This window comes from Mugil cephalus, chromosome 17, assembly GCF_022458985.1.
Source record: "Mugil cephalus isolate CIBA_MC_2020 chromosome 17, CIBA_Mcephalus_1.1, whole genome shotgun sequence".
NCBI lineage: Eukaryota > Metazoa > Chordata > Actinopteri > Mugiliformes > Mugilidae > Mugil > Mugil cephalus.
In genome coordinates this window covers 18,974,032-18,997,557 of record NC_061786.1, presented here as the reverse complement: position 1 = coordinate 18,997,557, position 23,526 = coordinate 18,974,032, and the positions used below count along the sequence as shown (strand labels likewise).

At 39.2% G+C, this 23,526-nt stretch overlaps 3 protein-coding genes across 5 annotated transcripts; 1 reads left to right on the top strand and 2 right to left on the bottom strand.

The window, feature by feature from the left end:
- Positions 1-657: 657 nt before the first annotated feature.
- On the bottom strand, positions 658-8,536 carry l2hgdh (L-2-hydroxyglutarate dehydrogenase). Its single transcript, XM_047610262.1, has 10 exons — positions 8,295-8,536; positions 6,441-6,556; positions 5,547-5,698; positions 4,102-4,233; positions 3,845-4,007; positions 3,728-3,762; positions 3,477-3,644; positions 2,606-2,763; positions 2,388-2,519; positions 658-2,310 (listed from the first exon to the last, which is right to left on the bottom strand). The coding sequence occupies exons 1-10, from the start codon at positions 8,384-8,386 to the stop codon at positions 2,115-2,117; spliced, it is 1,344 nt and encodes a 447-aa protein (XP_047466218.1). The 5' UTR covers positions 8,387-8,536; the 3' UTR covers positions 658-2,114.
- A 73-nt stretch (positions 8,537-8,609) lies between these two features.
- Positions 8,610-13,038, top strand: dmac2l (distal membrane arm assembly component 2 like). Of its 2 annotated transcripts, XM_047610267.1 has the most exons (6): positions 8,610-8,701; positions 8,809-8,912; positions 10,252-10,460; positions 11,104-11,275; positions 11,352-11,486; positions 12,231-13,038. In XM_047610267.1, exons 2-5 carry the CDS (start codon positions 8,818-8,820, stop codon positions 11,464-11,466), a joined length of 591 nt encoding a protein of 196 aa, XP_047466223.1. In that variant the 5' UTR covers positions 8,610-8,701; positions 8,809-8,817; the 3' UTR covers positions 11,467-11,486; positions 12,231-13,038. The 2 variants fall into 2 exon arrangements, with proteins under 2 accessions (XP_047466223.1, XP_047466222.1); XM_047610266.1 differs by lacking the exon at positions 12,231-13,038 and having other exon boundaries at positions 11,352-11,545.
- cdkl1 (cyclin-dependent kinase-like 1 (CDC2-related kinase)) lies at positions 12,650-23,502 on the bottom strand. Of its 2 annotated transcripts, XM_047610265.1 has the most exons (10): positions 22,429-23,502; positions 21,548-21,804; positions 19,725-19,846; positions 17,272-17,344; positions 16,978-17,068; positions 16,522-16,722; positions 14,950-15,032; positions 14,818-14,874; positions 14,565-14,729; positions 12,650-13,505 (listed from the first exon to the last, which is right to left on the bottom strand). In XM_047610265.1, exons 2-10 carry the CDS (start codon positions 21,713-21,715, stop codon positions 13,404-13,406), a joined length of 1,062 nt encoding a protein of 353 aa, XP_047466221.1. In that variant the 5' UTR covers positions 21,716-21,804; positions 22,429-23,502; the 3' UTR covers positions 12,650-13,403. The 2 variants fall into 2 exon arrangements, with proteins under 2 accessions (XP_047466221.1, XP_047466220.1); XM_047610264.1 differs by having other exon boundaries at positions 14,818-15,032.
- Between the last annotated feature and the right edge of the window lie 24 nt (positions 23,503-23,526).

The window sequence follows — 23,526 nt, the reverse complement described above, 5'->3', positions numbered from 1 at the left end:
TTGAATAAAATAATATAAAATATAAACTATATAAGTGAAATTTATACTTCAAGGTGGTGGTTCCTATATGCATGAATTTACTTTATTTTAAGAAAGCTGTGTGAGTAGTAAAGAGAAGATTTATTTGTTTAATAAATCTAAAGAAAAACTTTAATGCTTACAAACAAACTCAACCATCTCAATTTGTCATTAGCATTAGATTTAGACATATTTTGCTCCCACTCTTCCTCTGTGTTGTTGTGACTCTGCCTCCTTGTGGACAAACTCCATAAATACTCACGAAAATGTTGAGAGCAAATCAGCTTTATTGACCAAGCAAATAACATAACAGTCCCGCACTAGTTTTTTAGCTTAATGAAGGTCATATTATTCAGCGTTTGCTGAAAATAACCGAGATAGGTGTTGATTCAACTGTGTTTTCATGTCGGATTGTTTTGTACTGAATTGTTTCGTACCCACACATGACATTTTATTCAGTGGGTAAGGTTAAATAAACACTTTGGAGTTTAATCAATCCAGTTTTACATCACCACAGACTACATCTTACATCATGCTGCTGAATTACCACCTTTCTGACTCAACATTATAACCTTCATGAAGCCAAGATTTGACTGGCACTGGCAACATTCAATGAACATTCAGACAGGATACAAGGACTTTGTTTTCAGCATTTAATCCTTTCATTTGTAAACACAGAGAGTATAGTGAATATATTTGGAGCAGTTCGGGTTTTAGGTGACTTGCTCAATTTGATATAAGTGTATATAAAATACTGCCATCAAGCTGAAGTGTATAAAAAAACTTCTCTTCTCTTAAATACATCACATTTCATTGGATGTGTATTTATTCCTTAGATGAAAAATGTAAAAGGACATGTTTAAAAAATACATATGGCACAAACCACAAAGACTTTTTAAAAATAGATATTTATGGAAAAAAAATATAATTAACATACATTTGTCAATGAAATGGATGAAATTCTAGTAAAGTTACACGAAAACAGTGCCTCACAAAAAACAACACAAGTCTCGCCTTATTAAAAAACAAGTCTTATTTAGCCTTGATATCATTTAAGAATCTCTTTAACATGACGTCTGAAGAGAAAACACACTCTCATAGGAATTCGTTGTTGCGTCATCTGACAAGACAAACCGTCGTGCGATATCATTTATTCCTACAGCTCCTACACTGTTAAATAGATAGAAAATGATTATTGACTGATCTGGTCTTGGCACAATGCACTTTATTTATTCATTCAGTTATTTTTACTTATTATTAATATCTGTTTCTAATAAGAACACATTACCTTTTATTTTGGGGTGTTATTATTCATCTCATTTTATTTTCTCTTTTATAACCATTTATTCTGTTTCTGTCTGAACATTAATTGCACTTGAACTTCATATCATACTACTCCTCCTATGGATTATTGTGTGAATGTTTGTATGTCCAGATGGTGAACTGCCCTTTTGGGATTAATAAAGCTTTCTGTATTTCCGTCTATCTTCATAAACTGTGCAATTTGTAGCAATAACTGTGCTATTAGATGAAGAGTGTCATTACCCAGTAATAACCACGATCAAATTCTGACTCCTGATCATTAATTAGTTCATTTTCTACTGCGGTATAATTCATCTATTTAAAAAAAAAAAAAGCCTAAATGCAGTTGTGAGGGACTGAAACTCTTCACCCTCTATTACATATACAACCGTATATACAATATCCAAACAACAACCTGCTCCATTAGCGTCAGTAGCTGCAGAAGCTCGTCCAGAAATAAAATAAAATCAGTACCAGAATTAAACTACTGAAAACCCCTCATTTAACATGTTAAAAGTTCACATTCAATATAATGTTGGTTTGCTACTTTTGTGCATTTCAACATTCTGATTTCAGACTGATGATGTTTGTTAATGTGCAACGTCTTTATTCTTAGTGTGTAAAAATGTTAAAATAGCACCGCTTAAGTAAAAATATAGTCCGAGACATTTCACTTTCATTAAATTAAGGCTTGACCTGTGATAAAAAAGTCTGTGACGACAGCGCTGCTGAGGTAGACGAAGCTTGTAGATGCACTGCGACCTCAAGCCGACTCCTTTCTGGTTGACGTTTCTCTAAAGCGTGAAGCGGCTCTCCACTTCGTCTGCGACCATTTCGGCGATGGCGAGGGAGGAGGTGGCCGCCGGCGAGGGGGCGTTCCGCACGTGGAGCACGCGGCTGCCCACGTCCCCGACGCCGCCGTCGAACACGAAGTCGTCCACGAGGTTTCCGTCTCGGTCGAGGGCCTGAGCTCGAACCCCTGCAGGACCCCTGGAGAGGAAACGAGTGACGTTACAGAAAAATAACTGCACCCCAGCATTTAAACATCTGACTGATTACTTCTGTACCTCAGCACGTCGCTCAGGGAGAGTTCAGGGATGTACTTCTGCAGAATCTTAACCTGTGACCCAATGAAAACCCCTCTGTACATTTCTCCAATCCCATATGTTAGATTCTTCATTATCAGCTTCTGAAGGCCTCTGCAGCGAAACAAGAGGAAGTATTCAGCATCGCACATCGTGCAACATTCACACAACTCTAACAGCCAAAAAATTCCACATTGTACCTGAAGGAGAGTGAATCTGCCAAGTCTCGAGCGTTGAAGTCGTACACTTTGTAACCCTCCCTTTTGAAGGCGAGCACTGCATTGGGACCGAGCCAAACACTCCCATCCATCCTGGGGGTGAAGTGAACTCCGAGGAACGGGAAACGAGGGTCAGGAACCTGTGGAATATTTTAAATAAGCCGACTTATAACAGGCTTTGTTTGTTTGTTTAATGAAACAACAACTGTCATGTTCACATAAACACCTGGCTACATTTTCAGCATGTTAAAGGGTTTCTGCAGGTCTGAACAAGTGAAATTTTAGAATTTTTAAGACCTTTATGGGTTAAATTTAAGGATTACTTTCAAAATAACAAAATTTACTGTCATTCAACTATCAACTCAGGACATAACTGGGGTGGGATTCACTAATGAGGAACAGAAACATAACAGGCCGGAGCCTGAGGGGGGATTTAAAGTTTGACTAAATGTTAATTTAAGACGTACGATGCACAATATGCTCGAATTTATGACTTTTTAGGACTCTGCAGAAAGACTCTGGCATACTGGGATTTTAGAATCGAGTCTAGCTGAATCAGAATGTCACTTTAACTACATCACCTAAAGGGGGCGCTACATATTGCTCGACTCTTTCTGTTCTACCTGGCAACACTCGCTTGGTCTGACTAAGAAGAGACCGAAACTGGAATCAGCAACATTTAAAATTAAAAAAAAAAAAAAAAAAGTAGTCCAGAGCCTGCAGCTTCCTCACGTCTTGTTTCACTATTAGTCTTTCTGACACTTTTATTTGAGATTTCCCAGATTGTCTTCTAAATGAGTTAGAAATCACATTCAGTCATTTGCAGGTCGGATCAAATCCTCCTCATACTCACGGGGTAAATATTTCCTTTCACCAGATAGTGCTTCTCGGGCTTCAGGACCAAATAATCTCCTCTGAACGGGACGATCCGCGGCTCTGGACTGCATCCAGATATCTGAGACAGACGGTCCGAGTACAAGCCGCCACAGGTCAGCACGTAACGACACTGCACCTCTCTGCCCTGTTACAATGATAACGCACAGTAATCAATAACAACTGAACACAACCGGAACATGGTGCTGCTTTCATCTGCACGCCTCCTACCTTTTTGTCTTTCACTGCGATTGGATATTTCATTCCTGCAAAAGTCGTGAATGTGGACATAGAGTTAGTAGAAGTAAAAGAAGATCTTGTTTTAAATCTTTTGAACTTGTTTGTTACCTTCACTGCTCCCAGCTGGGCTCTCCTTCACCATGGAAATGTCATTGACTTCAGATTCAGTTACCACCGTGCCGCCTGCCTCCTCAAAGTCTGTGCCGTACCTCAGAGCCACCATCCTCCAGTCTACGATGCCAGTGTACGGCGAATCCAAGGCCATTATCCCCTGGAAGGACGACACGCCACAAATTAGCCCACACTTATTCGTTTTCTCTTGTCTCAAATAAAAAAAAAATAAATTTAAAAGAAAGGATTTTTACCCTGCAATACGGCTCTCGCTCTCGGATGCCCTTCGCATCAACAACGGTGAGGTCACGCACATTGTTCTTCAAGCCGCGCTCGTACAGAGCTTTTAGTCTGGGAATCTCCTCCTGCTCCACAGCGACAATAAGCTGCCGGTGAAGAAACAAAATGTTAAATACAAATACAGTGGGTGGCTGAAAAATACTAAAAGATCTGCAGTAAAGACGATCAATAAATACACTATAATGCACACAAGTGCAGACAATTTGCCAGGCAAATGAAACATTTATGACACCAATTCATGTCCGACCAACATCGGCTGCTAATATCTTATCGTGCAATAACATCGTATCATGATAATATCATATTGTGATAGTATTATAACATGATAATATCGTCTTGATAACTTAATCTTGTCATATATCGTAATGTGATACTGTGATAATATTGTGTCTTGATGATTACATTGTATTGTGATAATGTTGTAATGTGATAATACCATATCGTGCTGATGTAACGTGATTATATCGTATTGTGATAATGTTGTAACGTGATAATATCGTATCGTGATAATGTTGTACCGTGATAATATCGTATCGTGATAATGTACCGTGATAATATCGTATTGTGATAATATCGTAACGTGATAATATCGTATTGTGCTAATGTAACATGATAATATCGTATCGTGATAACATCGTGTCTTGATAACATCACCTTGTCATATATCGTAATGTTGTATTGTGATATTTTCGTGTCCATAGCATTTTATTGGGACAACATTGCATCGTGATAGTGTTGCATGTGATGACATCATATTGTGATATATTATATAGTGATAAGATCGTATCGTGATAAAGTTGTAACGTGATAATATTGTATCGTGATAATGTTGTAACGCACTAATGTAACGTGATAATATTGTATTGTGATAATGTTGTAACGTGATAATATCGTATCTTGATAACATCATCTTGTCATATATTGTAATGTTGTATCGTGACGATTTTGTGTCCATAGCATTTTACTGTTGTATGTGATGACATCATATTGTGATATATTGTGATAATATCGTGTCTTGATTTCATTACACTGTAAAAACATTGTTTGGTGATAATACTCAAAAAAAAAAACTATTCTGTATTGTGATAACATCGTGTTGTGATAATATCGTGTCACGATAATATTGTGTAGCTGGAGCAGTCGTATTTCAAACTGTTATTAAACACACTTTTAACAGTCTCATTCTGCTGTTTGTTATCTAACATCTAACCCAACGTTGTCAATTCAACAACCAGATTCTGAGGGTTTAGTCGCTTTGTTTGGGTTATGACATACGACTTTTATCACAGCAGCGACGTCTGCTGTCGTCGCCGTGTCAGCTGACCACCCCGAGAGAATCATCAAAAGTAAGCTCACTGTATCACGCCTATTATTATCTGGTTAAGATATTAAACCTGACCTTTCCACATCTCTTGTAAGGCAGTCCTTTCTTCTCGCAGTACTCGTAGGCTAAAGTGGCTCCGCGCACACACAGACGGGCCTTCAGCGAGCCCGGCGTGTAGTAGATCCCACTGTGAATGACTCCACTGTTGTGCCCACTCTGATGTGCAGCTGGTGAGACGGAGACATTGAAGAACAACAAGAAGAAAGCGATGAACGCCCTATTATTATTGTAAGACTTATAGATCAATTAGCTATGTCACTTTTAAAGGAGAAGTTGGGATTATTCATTTCTTGCTCAGAATTAGATGAGACGACTGACATGACTCATGCGTCTGTAAATATGAAGCAATCAGGAGACTGGTATGAGATTAGCCTTGACTGGAAACACAAGCAGCCTTAATTTCAGTTTAAAAGTGTCCACCCTGTAAAGACATGTGCACAAATTTGTTTTTATTTTAAAGTTTGGCCTCTATGCTCCAGCAGATTGCATCTAAAATAAAACAGTTACCACAATTACATGGAAATGTGTTTCTCCAATTCCAATAATTCTGGTGAGTTTTTTAAATGTTCACATGGACGGTAAACAAAAACATTTGGAGGATACAGATGAAATAAAACGTTCACAAAAGAGGAAGAAGAACTGTGCTACACCCATGTTCCTGTCCTTCTTGGAAACCATCATGTCATGTCTGGGGTTTGCCCTACATGGGGCAAACTGCTCGCATCAGACATTTACATGTTTTAACAAGTGTTAATGTTTTTTAAACCGAGCAGATGACCAAAGGGTAACACCACCCTCTAAGTGTGACAGACGCTTTCTTTCCGATGTGGTCGGCCTGTTTTGATTGAGGCGATAACATTAACACGATAACATTAGCAGACACATTATAACTTTCAGAACTCAACGCACCGAGCTCTTTTTCTTTCTCCAGCAGGATGAAGCTGAGCGACGGGTGTCGCAGAATGAGTTCTCTGGCTGTGGCCAAGCCCACGATGCCACCTCCAACGATGGCCACGTCGTATGTGCTAAAAAAAAAAAAACAAACAAACAAACAAATAGTCAACTGAGGATTAGCAGGTTGCAAAATCTAGAGAGCAGAGCAGAACATTTAGGTCCAATGTCCACGTGTGCATGTGTTTATGAGAAATAGACCTTTGGAACTGGTCATTAGGGAACCCCATGACACAGATGTTGTGGTGAACTAGCTATTTTTTAACCAGACAAGACAACGTCCAGACGAATCAATTTATAGACTATAGCGTAAAACGTAGTGGGCGTGCTCCATGTGAGCTCCAGTCTGCTAAACCTGCACTCGGTTCTCTGCAGGATTTCTCATAAAAAAACATCTTCAAAGAGCAGAAAGAACATGACGTTCAAGGCTGGGAGAACATCATGTACCTTCAGTACAGGACAGGACACTGGCAACACTCCGCAAAGGAAAAGTGTTAAAAATAACGCTCCATAACAAACAGATAAAATATAATCTATTACTGGTGGAACAAATAAATCCAGTTGGAGATTGGATGCACCATAAATAATCTGCACCAATAGGTGGATCACAGTTTGTTACCAATGTTCAGAGGACAAACTTTGCTGCAGCGATACAGGTCCTTAGTTAATTAGAACCAGACTGACAGGACTTGTAAAAAGCAGTAAAGCCATAATTGGTTCAACATATAGAACTTTTAATCTGTGGGATAAATTCAAGGATTTTATTATTTTAAATAGTGTTAGAGTAAGAGCGAAATTATGTAGTTGTTGTTAGGTAATATGAATATATATCATTTTCAGTCCAAAATGATGTTCTGTACGAGAGTTAAAATATTTATTTGAAACATCTGTAGTTGGTTCCCACCTAAAACTCAACTGACTTGGAACAAGCAGATGCTCATATTACCATTACACTTTTTTTTATCTTATCGTTTTCTGTTTATTTTTAATATCTTGACTTGACTTCTATGCTAACATCACCACAAAACTAAGTGGTGGGAAGTTCAGGTTTGTTTTTGAAACATCTGTAGGTGGTTCTCGCCTGCAGCCTGTTAGACACATTCGTAACCAGACACTCCGGGTTTCATTCACACCTGGAGCCATTCATGTCTCTTTACAGTACAACTCACAATTAACAAATTCCTCTAATATCATGCAACTTTCAGTTGCCACTAGCTGCCTTTGTGGATACACCATTTAAAAAGAGAGCTTAAATTCCCCCAGAGCACGGTTCCCCTGTTAATAATGTCTAATGTGAAACACATGTGTCACAGACATGAGCTCCTACAGGCACAGATCCGGCTTTCTGCATGCAAATCTGACAATATAATATATGGAAATACATGAGTTAAGACCTATAAATAGTCTGCATGTTGTGTAAATCAGGTTACACATAGATCAGGAATGGTATGCAGCCTGGTATGTGGGGTCCTAAGTAAAAACCTGTAATTAAAAGGTAGATATTCAAGCAGGTACAAGCCTGTTGGTTTAACTTATCCGTCAGTAGGTTTAATTATTAGCCCCACTTCCTTGTCATGAGTAACCGAGCTACAGGGAGCTGCAGGGATAGAGGTAGCATGCTTTACTTCTTCTTCTACTTTGAAAAAACTACGGTCTTGTGGTAATGAGACACGGGTTCGAGTCCCATAGAAGTCTTATTTATGATATAAAAAATAACCTGCACCATAAACCATACTATTCATGCTACACACACTTCTGGTTATACGCTAAGCTCCAAGTCTTTGCTCTGTACCTGTACATGTGTAAAAATACCTGTGGAGCTGTCTGCTTGTTATGTCCTTTAGCAGTTTCGGCTGCGCTGCTAGCACCGGTCTAAAAGACGCACAACTCAGTATCCGTATCATGGTGACAAAGCTTTAAAAAAAGCTAATAGTCGTTTCTTTTACTAAACGAGTGTCGACCGGACTCCTCCTGAGCTCCGTGTCCTGTGTTGCCTGCTCTTGTTGCGGCTTTTTGGTTGTTAGCTTCCCATTGACTGTGTACACCAAGCTCCCATTCTACCTGCCTCTGCGTGGCCACGCCCCCCCTCTCTCACGACAACGCATGCGTAACCCCGGGTCAGCCAATGGGAGGGCACGCTTTTAAAGGCGTCACGAGGTGAAAGGGCACGTCAATGTCCGCCTCTCAAATGTAAACAGTGCGATCCGTTTGGAGGACAGGTGAGAAGCTGTTAATCTGTAGCTCGCCTGTCGCAATTTCAAGAATTTAAAACCAGACAGAGCTGATGTTTTGTCGCCCCTTTTTTTTCTTTCGTTCTTATTTTCAGCTCAGAGATATGAGGCTGTTGTCGAAGGCGGTGCAGTATGCGGTGCGTCAGAGAGAGTGCAGCCGCAGACACTTCTGGGGATGGCTCAATGCAGTTTTTAACAAGTGAGACTGCATTAATCGATCACTTTTAGCCTAAAGCACAGGTGTCAAACATACGGCCGGCGGACCAAAAGCGGCCCAGCAGAGAGTCTAATCAGGAATTTGCAGAATGTGCGAAAATTACGCATTTTTTTTAATGAAAATAACTTATATCCATAATTTGGATAATTTGTCCACTGTTTTATAAAGAGAGGTGAACAGAGACACAGGACTAAACAGCAGATAGCAATGAGTCCAGTTTGCACTTATTTATTTTTTTGAAGGATTGTTTATTAAAGGCATGGTGTGTAATGTTGTCCAAATTCTGTAATAGCCTGCCAACATATTGCAATTCAAGCATTATGGGAGAACACTCCTTCTAGCTGTGTTTAAAGGCTTCATGAAAAATCATCCTGTGCCTCACATCGAGACGTCCTGGGTTCAAATCCGCCTGGGGTCTTTCTGCGTACTCCAGCTTCCAAAGACGTGCTCGTTAGGTTAATTGGTGATTCTAAATTGGCCGTAGCTGTGGTTGTGACCCTCTAGAGGACAAGCGGTTATAGAATATGAGGATGAGTTTATTACATACGTTCTCCTAATTCACTTCTTTGCACTAAAACAAACGTCAAAAGTGTGGAGTTGTCCTTACTTATAGTTTATTATGCTGTTGTGTTACTGAGCTTGACATCCCTGGTCGTAATCTAATGAAACTGTTTCACCCTAAAGTTGAAATTTTAGTTTAATATCCTAAAAACTAAGCTTGATGATTTACCTCAAAATATGAATGACTCTGCAGCTTCCTGAGGAGGATTTGATAAACTCACAGACACAGAGTAAAGTCATTATTTAGTATTTCATTCAGCTGAAAAACAGCATCAGAAATGTCATTAATCAGGCTAAATTACAACATTATGTCAACTATAACTTACAGGATAAGCTTCATGTTAAGAAGATGCATTTTTGTCTGAGAGGTCTATTATTTTCATAACTTATTATAAAGTTATTACAAAAAACTTCCTTCTATATTAAGCTTAAGATTAAAAAAAATGACAAAACAAAGTCCAAAAGTCTCAATTTAGTTCATTAGGTTTATTATGTGTCCAAAATCTAAAACACCCAGTTCCAATTTGTAAATACAGGAACCTACAAAAGGGACATTTTTCTTGACAAATTACACCATAAACAAACTGTAGGCAAGAATACGAGGTTAAACCAACTGTTCCAGTGGGCAGGTTGCCATGTTGACTCTTTTTTTCTTTTTTCGTTTCCCCTTGGCCTGTTTAGCGCGTTCCGGCTAATGCAACGCACTTCATGACATCAACGTCTGCTGCACTTTGCCCAGTGTTTGTCTATGTCCTCTCAGGGTGGACCACGAGAGGATCAAAGCGGTCGGCCCGGACCGAGCCGCGGCCGAGTGGCTGCTGAGGTGCGGTGCCAAAGTGAGGTTCCAGGGTTTCGACCGCTGGCAGCACGACTACAACGGGCTGCCAACTGGGCCCCTGGGCAGATACAAGATCCAGGCGATCGACGCCACCGAGTCCTGCATCATGTACAAAGGCTTTGACCACCTGGGTCAGTGTTACAGCGGTGGAAGACGTGACGTGGTCGAGGCTCGTCCCAGACTCATTAGCTTGTTCCCCAAAGTTTTCGCAGAGGTCCCCTTTCAGACAGATTAAAACTCGGAGGCGGAAAACACACTTTTGGATGGAAACAGATCCTGATTCCTTAACTGATCAGGGCAATGAAGTACTAGTCACCATTTTTCCAGCCTCGGATGATTAATGACTGAGCATTCATTCATTCATTTATTTATTTATTGCTGGTGCTTGATGAAAAGTCTATGAACGTTTCCTCCACATCCAGTACATGTCAACAGGCTCCACTCCCGTTGTATTGTCAGCGCGGCCAAATCAAAGATTAAAGCCATGTTCAGAACGTATAAATTTTACATCAGACACGCTGCCGTGAGCTCGACCTCGACTGTTGACCTGAAAGCGATTCCTGTGTGTTAACAAGAAAGGAAAGGCGAGGGTGAAAGTGTATCTCCCTCAGCCTGATTATCCAAGTGACGCAAGTAGCCGGGATGTTTTACACCGAGTGGGCACGAATACACACGGTCTCTGACCTCGTTGGCAGCTGAAACCAAAGTGCAGTTTATTTATTTTGGTGTAGAGTCCCTCTTTTCTAAATGTGTTCTGATGTTTGTTTTGTCCAGATGGGTTGAAACATGTGGAGGAAATAAAGCTGAATAAGTGCATCTACATTGAGGACGCCTGTCTGGAGAGGCTGAGCTCTATAGAGAACCTGCAGGAGAGCTTGTACATGATGGAGGTGGTTTCCTGTGGAAATGTGACCGATAAGGGCATCATCACGCTTCACAAACTCAGGTCGGTCTGAGTTAAAGTTTGTTTTTATTTATTACCAAAGAGTTCTAGCCAGTAATTATGTTTGACTTCCTCTCAGGAACCTGGAGTATCTGTTTCTCAGTGATCTCCCTGGAATCAAAGACAAGCAGACGACAGTTGGGAGATTACAGACGGCGCTTCCTCGTCTGGACTTAGTTCTGGACCTGGACTGAAGCTACTTCCTGTTCTGAATGTAAATTAGTTTTTTGTTGTTGTATCAGAAAATATAGAATAGACTTAAACTGAAACTGACTTTTTATTTGAGCCTTGTTTCGGGGGTCGACCATCTGTGTTTGGTAATAGGCCGACTGTGGACATAAACCGATCAGCCACAACATTAAAACCACTAACCTGAGAAGTGAATAACACCGATCATCTCAATCCTGGGAAACATGAGTCCTGGCATTTATGTGGGTGATACTTTAATATGAACTAGGGATGGGCGATACTGGGAATTTTTGGTATCGATCCAATACTGAATCATGATCATTGAATAACTTTGTTATTTTGCCTTTAGTTAGTTGGTCAAGATCATGATGAAACACAGGATAAATATTTTAGGCAAATAAACCTGTTTTTTTTTTTGTTTTGTTTTTTTAACTAATTACAATTGAAATTAAGTTAACAGTATAAAATTAAACAATTCCCCCTTTACTACACAATTGTATTAGGAAAAATAGTCATTAGTGCAAAATAAGAAATCAGGAGAAAAAAAGAAAAAGGAACTATGTATTAATAATTAATATAAAAACTGCTCAGAGACGGAAATGCTGCCTCATTTATTTTCCACCAAAGAAGTGGGTCTGCATCTCGTGTAATTGTCTTCTCTTCTGAGTACGGACACATTTAAATAACAGCATCACTTCCAGCTGTGAGATGCTGCTGTGATGCCAGGATTTGAGAGTCAAACTCTGTCCATGTCCACCTTTTACTACAGGTGAGGAGACTTGGAGAGAATCTGCAAATAAAGTCTGGGAGGAGTAATTTACCAGATGTATAGAAGAGCAACTGTAACAAAAGTATCGATGCGATACGCCCTTAAATGAACCAACACTTGATCATTGTTGCAGAGCACACACAACCTTATGGCAACAGCAGGAGGGTCTTCCTCACGTAAGTGACGCTGCAGGCCGCCTGTATGATGTGTTCCTGCTTCTAAAAATCAACTTTGAGGACAAAATGTTCACTTGCTACCTAATATATCACATCCACCAATAATCAGCGTGAATTAGTGGTCATAATGTTATGGCTGATCAGAGTAAAACCCTACTTCAAAGATGCCATCCATCTTTTTTTTCCCTTCTCGTTTGCTCCAGGTTTAAAGAAACAGTCCCACAAAGACAAAGGTTAAAGCAGTCGGTTGATATCCTGTAGTTTATTAAAGTTACTCCACATGTGTGAACACAGAGAAAAGCCATTTGTGAAAACGTCGAGCGCTTTAAGAGTCGTTTACATCTTTCATTTATTTATGTTTTTTCCCAGATCAGTTTGGCATTTTTTGTATTTTTTTATTTATTTTTTTTATTTTTGTTATAAAGTATCTGAGGACAGACAGATGGCTGAAAACATCCTTAGCACCAAAGTTCCAGAGATAACGACGCTACTGCTACTGATAAACGGATAAATGCTCGATGGGGTTAAAGGAACGGCCGCGCTCAGTCCTGACGTCAATAAATATCGCCTCCAGAGATGCTCGTCCTATTCATAACTTAATAAATGATCATTAATCTTGCTACCAAAGAAAATAACATGTCACTCTAACAGAGTCCATCATTATATATATATATATATATATATATATATATATATATATATGTGTGTATATATATAAAAAAAATACATTTGGCAAACCAGACAAGGCAGTACATCATCGCTTTACCTTCAGTCTACTCAGCGACTACGAGCAGAGCGGCAGCAGGTCGCTCCAAGTCTTAAAAAAACAAAAAACAAAATAGGCAACATACATGAACCGACGCGTCCCGAGTCGACGCGTTGGGATATAGTGCATAGACTATAAGACATGAACGTCTTGAGAGAAAGTAGTTTCCAGGATTTGCTTTGTTTCCTGAGGAAAAAAAAAAAAAAGTCAGAGCGCTTTATCTCAGAGCGGTTAGATGTTCGGGAGGTGGTAGTTGAACTTGCGCAGGTTGTTGAAGTATTTCTTATTGTCCAGAGCTGGAAAGATGCTGCTGCTCGTCAGCTGTGGCAAATACTGGGGAAATAAACCAGTGAGAGTTTCAGGGATTCAGCAAAAAAAACTTTATTGTTGTGAATGTTTGATTTCTAGGCCCAAGAGAGAAAAAGGAAATTTTACTCATATAATACAAAGTTCTATAATTTGGCCTGAAAAAATATTTATTGGCTCATTTTCCCAAATAAATACTAATTTGTTTCAACTGATTCTCTTTTAGGCTGAAATGTAGAAAATTAATTTCACATTAAATCTTCCACCTCTGTTTATAATTTCAACAATCTGGGTCGTACGTGGAGGTAAACCTGTATCTAAAGGACGTATACAATTAATCTACGGCAACACGTCCGTGTCAGGAACCAGCCTTTAGGAAATACTACAGTATAAACTCACCCTTTCTCTCTCAATAATGTTACCTGAGGTCATATTCTATCTGTAGGGTTGAGTTGGGACTTAATTAATCTTTGGTTGATTAGACATTTCTTATATATATATATATATTTTTTAATTTTCCCTCTGCAGTTTTTCCCCAGAAATTGAATTATCTTTAAATCCACATTAACAAGAATCCAACTAATTTTAGTGTTTAGCTACGTTTAAAGTTAAAACTGCCAAGAAAATAATTATATATATATATATATATAAAGTTGACAGATAAAGACAATAAATGATAGTTTTAACTTTAAACATTTAAGCTAAATGTTTTGTCATTAGGGAAACATGACAGAGTCAGTGTTTATTATGTGCCGCTGTGATTGGCTCAATAGCGAAAGGGGGCGTGGCCTACTGTGCACAGAAGGCTTAGATTGAAATATGTGTATTATTTGAATAACTTGCTATTGAATGCAATATGATGATAATAATGTATATTTATAAATAGCACTAGTTTAATATAGAACACATATAGTAGGGAGGGGGTCCCTACTTAATCTCTCCATCAGTTTGGGGGTCATTGACCTATTTCATGCCCACGCAGCCTCCGCAAAGTCTCTCACTCAGAAAATAACTTGGATATTTTGCAGCATGGGCTCCTTTATCTTTATTATTCTTTGTTGTTCCTTATTGTTCACTGCTGCTTACCCCGGGGGGCACGTGTCTGCGAGGTAAACGCGTCCTCTTGTTTCCGGAGCGGTCCTGCTCTCGGGAAGAGGTGCCCTCGCTCTTTTCTCTGAGGCTGTCGAAGTACGGGTGCTGGAGGAGCTGCTCGCAGGTCAGCCGCTCGGACGGGTCCATCCTCAGACAACCCTGCGCCAGACACCAGAGGGTAAAAACACGCACATCTCACGGCGTTAAAAGCTCAGCTCTGTGCGCCGCACTGTCAACGTCTTTTTACCTTCATGAGGCTCAGAGCCTGATGGGAGAGGTTCGGATATTTCTGCTCCAAAGGTTCCTGCAAGAACCGGAAACGAAGACTTTTCATGAGTCTCTTTCCTGATTTGAACTGACATTCTAGGTGTTGTCTCACCATCTCTTGTGGCTCTGGGATAGAAACTCCACAGAAGAACTGGTTGTTGCTGAAGACCTGCTGGTGTCGAGGGGTCAGATCTCCTGCATTTCAAAATTATGGAAACATGTCAACATGGTATCATTATTATTATTATTATTATTATTATTATGTCGCCACAGATTTATGAAAACACTTCAGCGTCCATCATATTCACCACTGATACCCCAATAATACTAATAAATACATATTAACCTCCTGATACCTTAATTTCTATAAGATAAGATCAATATCTTTAAGTATTTGGGATAAATAGACCCTAAGAAGCATAAAAATATTACAATTTAAGTCACCGATGTGAACCAGAATATAAAACTGGAAACGTCTGCGAAAAAGTACTTGTTAATTTGTTAAATTTGCACATTATATCAAACTAGAAAAGTTAATAAGCATAAATAAACAAGTGTATTTACGCTTCGCTGCCAGCACATGGCAGATAAAAGTGTCTCCTTGTGAGGACAATAGGTCATAATGAAGCAGAATGAGGTGCCACAAACCTAAAACGTAATGTCCCCATATGAGGACGCAGGGTCTCAGGAGGTTAATATGTATATGCATTTATTATGAATCTATGCATTTGTTGCTACGGGATGCTAACGCTGCAGGCTTTGTGGTTTACAGTGACCAAAAACAGAGAGTTCAATGCTAATTTAGACATTTGAGGCTGTTTTTAGCTTTAATTTTGCTACTTTTTATACATACATTTATACATAATGCTGAACAAAAACAGCTGACACAATCGTGTCATTTGAGCCACAACGGTTCACTTTCATGAAAATAATGACTGTGCAATAAGCTTTTTCCTTCTCCACAAACAGAAGTGCAATATTATACAGCCCTGTTTACATTCTAATTTGTATATAGTGTCCTTTTTAGTTCATTTGTTGTACATGCCTTGTCTAGTTTAGTTATTTATTGAATATTTATCACTTGCACTGACGGGAGAGCTGTGGATATTGTTATATGCTACCGTGCAATGACAATAAAGACTCTAATCTAATCTAATCTATAAATGTATTTATTTGTAATGACAGAAAGAGCAGTGATCGATGAATACGGATACTTCCGATACCAGGCCTTTATGCTCTAAAATCGATTCTCAAATCAAAATATCGATACTTTTCGATGCTTTTCAGTCGTTTCAGGTAACGTAGGTACACAGTGGAAAGTAACTAATAATTTTTTAGTGTTTGAAACAGTGTTTTCACATATTTTGTGTGATTGTGTCTCTGTTTTGTTTTGCATTATCTTGACTATATAGTAAATGAGGCCGCAGCCTCAATATACTTAGTTTAAAATAATAATAATAATAATAAATAAATAAACTACTCTGATGTCTTGTATTCTTTACGAAGCTATGATGTAAAATATGTTACTTTTTTATATTTACCAGACATATTATCGGTATCGGATCGGTATCGCCGATACCAGCCAGTATCGGATCAGAAAGGAAATCGTTGGTAATAATTTTTTTTTTTGTTTTTTTTTAAAGCTACACATTTTCCCGGCTTGTCTCCAGCGGGGGACTCTTACCGAGAGTCTTTCTGATCAGGTACAGCTGGTCCATGTCGGACTTCCCGGGCCACAGAGGAATCCCCGACAGCAGCTCGGCGAACACACAACCCACCGCCCAGACGTCCACCGGCGGGCCGTACTGAGTGTCCCCCACCAGCAGCTCCGGGGCCCGGTACCACCGGGTCGCCACATAGTCTGTGTAGTAGTCACAGGGACCAGCTGGTGGAGCACAAAACACCATCACTTTAAGTTTAGAAATGTTTGTCTGTATATAAAGACGCTCACATTATTTTAATTCTGCCAGAAATATTTGATTAATAACTGTATGTAACTATAAAGACACTGGATGTCTGTAAATCTGTAAATGTAAAGTCGCCACTGACCACTAAGTGGCAGCGTCACTGATTTCACAGCTGCTGATTAACTTACTAAGAATAAACTTACTGAGAATAAAGTCACTGAGAACAAACTCACTGAGAATCCTGGCGAAGCCGAAGTCGCAGAGTTTGATGACTTGGTGTTTGGTGATGAGAATATTCTCCGGTTTGACGTCTCTGTGAATGCACTGGAAGTGAAAACCGGCGACAGATGAGAATGAGAGAGACGTTAAACCAGAGGAGACCTGGTCTAAACATTAACCGGTGCTCAGCCATAAAGCAGAGCTGGAGGAGGGAGGAATTTAAAAACAAGCCGAGGAGGAGGAGGAGGAGGAGGAGGAAGAGGAGGAGGAGGAGGAGGAGGAGGAGGAGAAGAGGAGCAGCCACTTACGTTTTGTTTGTGACAGAAGTTCACCGCCTGCAGCGTCTGCCACGTTATTCTCTTCACTAGAAGCTCTGGGACTCTGACCAACGAGAAACAACACAAATAACTTTGAGCTTCAACCAGTAGTTTTAGAAGAGAATTAAAACTAATTAACTGGAAACGAGAGCAAAGTGTGAATGTTTAGCTTTTAATATAAACAACTATCAGCCATAACATTATGACCTAATACTGAGTCCTAAGTGTTGTTGATACATTCAACTTCAACCTGAAGCATTTATTTATTTATTTTTATTTAGGAGTTTAAATTATGTCAAAATGAGAGGAGGAACAATCTGCTCCACTGTCTGATAATGTGAAATCAAATACAGAGCTAAAAATGTTTTTATATTGTTGTTATTTGGGACAAAAGTTGTGATTAATAAATTATTATAATAAATAAGATATAAGAGATTGTTTATTGATCCCACGTATGGGAAACGTCCTTCACACAGTATCACAGAATTAGACAAGGATATATAGAAAAAAAACACATGAAATTTGAAAGAATAGACAAAAAAAAATATATATATATATACAAAAATAATGTATGCTCGGTAGATTTGTAATGACAGGGGGGAAGGAGGTGACTCCTTGGGACAGGTTTTGGGTTCACATTAAGGTGGGTAATGACTCCGATAGGATACAGTATTTTTTTGTTTGTTTGTTTGTTTTTTTTGTATCTGTTGCATTATCTTGTACACGTTCATGTGTCTGTCGCTATATTATCTGTTCCTGGATGGAGACACTGGCTAAACTTTGAAAGACGAAATAAAAATTTGAATTTAAGTAAATAACAGCACTCAAATACGTAGTGGAAAACAGAAATATAAGGGAACGGGAAAAAACGAAGTCGGTCTGAAGTCTCAGGTGTGAGTAATTGTACAGGTGACTTTGTTCTTGTGTTGTTTTCTTGTCATTTCTGTGTTTTTCAGACGTGTTTTCACTCGTCCGGCCGCAGACACTGAGCCTTTGTTGGTCCGGGGGCCGCCGTGGACCCGCGTTGCTGGGGAAATGGCTAATTTGAGCCTTGTGACCGGCAATTAATAACAGTCCCCGCCTCTTTTCTCCACTTTGTGCTCCCTCTTCTTTTGAAGCCTCTGCGGCCGGAGGCGGGTGTCGGGGGGGAAACCAGGCCGTCAAAACACTCCCGTCTATAAAATGTGGCTCCCCGCCAGCAAAGCATTCTGGGAGAGCATCACTGTAAGCATACCGCGGAGAGCTGCTCGGCCTCCTGGGAGACGAGGCCGGACAAAGCTCAGCGTACGTTCAGTATAAGATGTGGAAACGAGTGGATGTAGCTGTACAATAGAGGAGCTGAGCTTTTCTTTAACTGTATTCATGATATTAATAATAACTAAATAAAACCTTTTTTGTGCTCACACAGCTTTATGTGGCATTTAGAGGAAGCTCAGAATGAACGCAGATGTTTTTGTCATTAGTTTTCACTGTGAGTCAGTTTTATGATGTTCGTTTTAGCTCAAAATTCAAGTTTCTTTGCCATAATTTGGACTTTTTCAATAAAATCAAGCTAGACTTTAATGTCGTACCTCATAATTAAGTCCTTTAATCTGTCAATTTTAACTTGCTGAGCTAATTTATTACAGGATTATCAGAATTTCTGCATTTTACGTCATAGTTTTAACTTATTAACACACATTTTGCATGTGATTTTTGAATTCTGACGTTTTGCCTTCATTATATTTGACTTAATAAGCCAATATTTGATGTAATATGTCATAATTTCTACAAACTCATCTCTTTTTTACCGTTAAGCCACGTTTAGCATTTGAATTCTGATCATTTGTCATAACTTTGATTTAACAAGAGCATTTTTAATGTAATATATCATAATTTCTTCAAGCTGTGTCAACAGTTTAACATTTTATTAGATCATTTTACCATAATTAAGCTACATTGTGGACGTGCTATTGTTGAATTCAGATTTTTAATCTCATCATTGTGACTAGATGAGACAGATGTTGGATCAGATGTACAATATTATAAATTTAACTGTCTCTCTTAGAGCTGAGTGGTGTTACAACTCAATAACAAGATATTAACAGTAAGAATATTAAAGAAAACAATAAAATAATTGGTCGTTAAGGTAGATATTTGCAAAAAAGACCATTCAGTGCAGGTTAACTAGTGAGTTTTTGTTTTTTTAACGTCAGGTTTCATGTGGGAACCAACTATAGATGTTTCAAATAAAAACCTAAACTCCCCATCAGACATTTTCAAACACGGTTGTGACTGGAAACATAATTAAGTCTCACGTATACGACAATAAAACCTGAGTTATGCAGCGTAATTTACAAACGAAGTGGGACTCTTTGTGTTTTTGTGCAGAATAATAATGATAATGATCTGTCCTACTAAGTGCATGCGTCCTTTATTTCTGTCTCCGGTGGAGACGCACCCACCCTCTGGGATGCCGGTCCAGCTCGTTGAGGACGGTGTGGTCGCAGTACTCGAACACCAGGTGAAGCTTCCGTTTCCGCCTGAACACCTCGATCAGATTCACCAGGTTGGCGTGTTTCAGTTGCTGCGTCGGGACACGAAAACGGAGCGAACGTTAAACGAGGCTGGAGCGCTGCGTCATCCCCCGGTTCGGTTTGCTCTCATCAAACACAACAAACTGGTAACACCAGGTAATAAACATGCTGTTGCCCCTGACAACCTGTCCTATTTATGAGCTCCGGGTGTCCAGCGGGGCCACCATCCCTCCCTCCCTCCCTCCCTCCCACTCACTTACCCACCGCATGACTAATTAAACCACCAACAATTGCACCAGTTCATCCACGATGATCATTATGCAACATTAAAAACAACAGACTGAGGCGGGTTTAAGCTTCAACCTGAGACAAGAAAATCAATCATCGGTTTCCACAAGCTGCTGCGTAAGTTCCTCATTTCCTGTTCCCAGTATTTTCTGAGACTTTTCACATAAAAACCTTCTCCTCTGAACCCTGTCTGGGGCGCTGCTGTTTTGAATGTGAAATGTGCTGCAGGGTTAATAACGCAGCGGCCCTGCAGCTGGCTGCACAAAGGCCGGAGGAACACTTCATGTTACACGGCGCTGAAAGCAAGATTCATGTCCTCAACGCAGCAGAATAAAAGACACGGTTAAAAAAAAAGGTTCTTAAACTGTTGCTGCTTCACACATTTATTTATATGAACTTAACTTAACACAGACATCTCACCAGTTTTGACTCACAGGGTAAATATGGATTCTTTGAATCATAAGCTTGACTTTTTATCTCATTATTTCTACATTTTAAGACAAAGGTTAAAGTTACATTTGATCATTTCGTGTCTTATTTTGCTACTTTCAGGTCAAATATTCTCATAACTGTGTCTTAATCATCTGTGTTTTGATTCACTGTGTTGTCATCTGAACTAACCTTTTCTTTATGATCCTAAATGAGACAGAACATGTCGTTTATTGGACATAATTAAAATGTTTTACACATGTAATTGTCATGTAGCATTATCTTAACTTTGACTCTACCTCAGAAATTCAACTTTATAACTCTCGTTCTCATAGTTTTAACTTAAATAGGCAACTGGGATGTTTTATAATTAATTTAATAATATAAGAATTTTACACACTTTTTATGCTTTATCATATGTTGGATGTACAACCTCATAATTTTCACCTGATACATTTTTCACCTATATCATGTTTTTCACTCTTATTCTCTAGAAACTAAACTATTTTTTAACAACTTAAACTTAACATTTTACTGTTTTTTTAATCATGAAATCTCAACTTCATGAGCCATGATATTTTATACATGCATCACATTTCCATCTTTAAAGTAGTTTCTTATAACGTCTTCTTTAAAAGCCTGAATTTGACATATTATTATGTCACAGCTTTTGCTTTTTATGTCACAATTTCAACCTTATGTTAACATTTTTTGTCATAATTTTGACTTAAACAGCCACACAGACTTTTAAAAAGCATTATATCAGGATTCTGATGTATTCATGGATAATTTTCCGGTTTTAATTTTGAATCAATGACGTATTATGACATAATTCTGATGTTCTACCTCATAAGTTTAATAATAAGATAATTTGATTTTAAGTACATAATCCTCATAATCCATCGTCTGTAATTTGTATTTTTGGTCTTTTCCTGCCCTTTGATTTCTCTATAAGCTACGTTACTTAAATATCACTAAATATAAAACATGTAGCTCACTGAATAAGAGAAGAATCGATGGTGTTGTGTCGTTACCTTGAGCATCCTGATCTCCCTGAGCGCGATCTTTTTGATGACGGGGTCGTCCTCGGTCTCCACGAACTTCTTGATGGCGACGATCTGCCCCGTGTCTTTGTTTCTGCACTTGAAGACGACGCCGTACGACCCCTCTCCGATCTTCCCGATCTTCTCGTACTTCTCCATCCTCCGGGAGACGACCAGCACTCGCCCAAAGGTTGACGGGTGAACTTTTACAGGCGAACCCTCGGGGGAAGCAGGACGACCTCTGCAGCCTGACAACAAACAAACACAGGAGGAGATCTCAGCAGGGACGGACAATTTCACCTCCTGCTGCTTTTATATACAAAAAAAACGTATATTAATATAGTTCAAGTGCATAATGTTTCTGATATCCTCACCTGACGAGCATCAAATATAATTTAAACATGTAAAAACAGCAGCAGGCCTGCAGGCTCAGATTGTGTGTGGCCCAAAATGTCCAGAAAACCTCTTAAACTGCCTCCAAAACATGGATTAAATGGCAAACGGGGAACATTACACCTGTCTCCCCAACAGTTAGATTGCGTAACAAAAAACATTTGCAATGCAAAGTATATTAGCACATTTCCCTGAGGGGACACACAGACACAGAGAGAAACCAAATAACACACAGAGGGGGAACAAGGCAGGGGAATAAAAATCAAAGTGCTGCACTTAGAAGCACAACAACGTATCATATAAACGCTTTAAATGGGGAATTAATAGATTACATCGCATGTTTATACCTGATAATCTGAGTCTACATATGATGGAAAAATACACAAGTCTGAGTAAAGTTGCCTCATGAAATAAGTTTCTGGGAGAAATGCACATAAAAACACAACCTGTTTGTTATTAAATGAAATGTTTGAACTTACCCTTTTTGTAAAAAAACAAAACAAAACAAAAAAAAAATGTTCCTCAGGCAGAGATTGAGAGTCAGAAAAGAGGATCTTCTTCTTCTGCTTCTTCTTCGTCCTCCGAACACCGACCTCTGGGGTGGACGAGCTCAGCTCAACTGTCCCTGCAGCTCCAACCAGCTCCTGCTTTAAGGCGTCAAGTCAGATACAGTGAAGTCCCAGGTCCTTCTGGGCTTTTCAAAATAAAATAAATAAATAGAATAAAAAAAAACTCGTGCAGGGTTTTAAGCTCAGCAGCTCCTTTTAATTTCATGTTGAAAATAATCAAAGGACAATAAGCCTAAAATTAGATGAAATATATTGTAAAAAAATGTGCATTTAACCGTGCAACACCAAGATTTTATCCTGTGAATTATCAGGCAAACAAGCTTTTTTCCAGCATGGTTGTAATGGTGAGACAAGCGCCACAATTATAGCCAATAAAAGAAGCATTAAATATGTTTAAACCACCATTTTAATTACTTTAGGAGCAACTTCTGTTTAGTGCATCCCTTAAAACTAAACTACACCTCTGAAACCAGTCTTCACAGGTTTATGGAAGCACAAATGCTCTAATTTCTTTTATTATCATAACTTTAATACTGTTGACTCACATTACCTGCTATTAATCATGCTCAACCTCTTTATATTGAAACTAAAATGCACAATAAATAACAAAAAAAGCAATAGATCTATAAACAACCTTCCACTTCTTTGTTTCTGCGGGTTTTATTTTGAAGGTGAACTCGGCCGACTTCCCGTTCCGTCCTCGGACGCTCTCACCGAGCAGCTTCACACATTTCTGCCTTTTGCACTGCGGTCGCCATAGAAACGTCCAGCTCCACCTCCAGAATGGCAAAAAAAAGGGAAAGCAGGACTCCTGAAGGTTTTCACACCTGAGAGGAGACCTGGCGTCAGAGAGACAGGAGAGACAGAAAGGACGCTTACAAGTCCAGCTCACGTCTTCTTCACCTCATCTAAACATCATCATCATCCAGAACGATGGGTAGTCAGGAGAATCCGTCCCGCCGCACGGAGACCAATTAAAAAGCTCAGCTCAGTCGAGCTCAGAGGAAA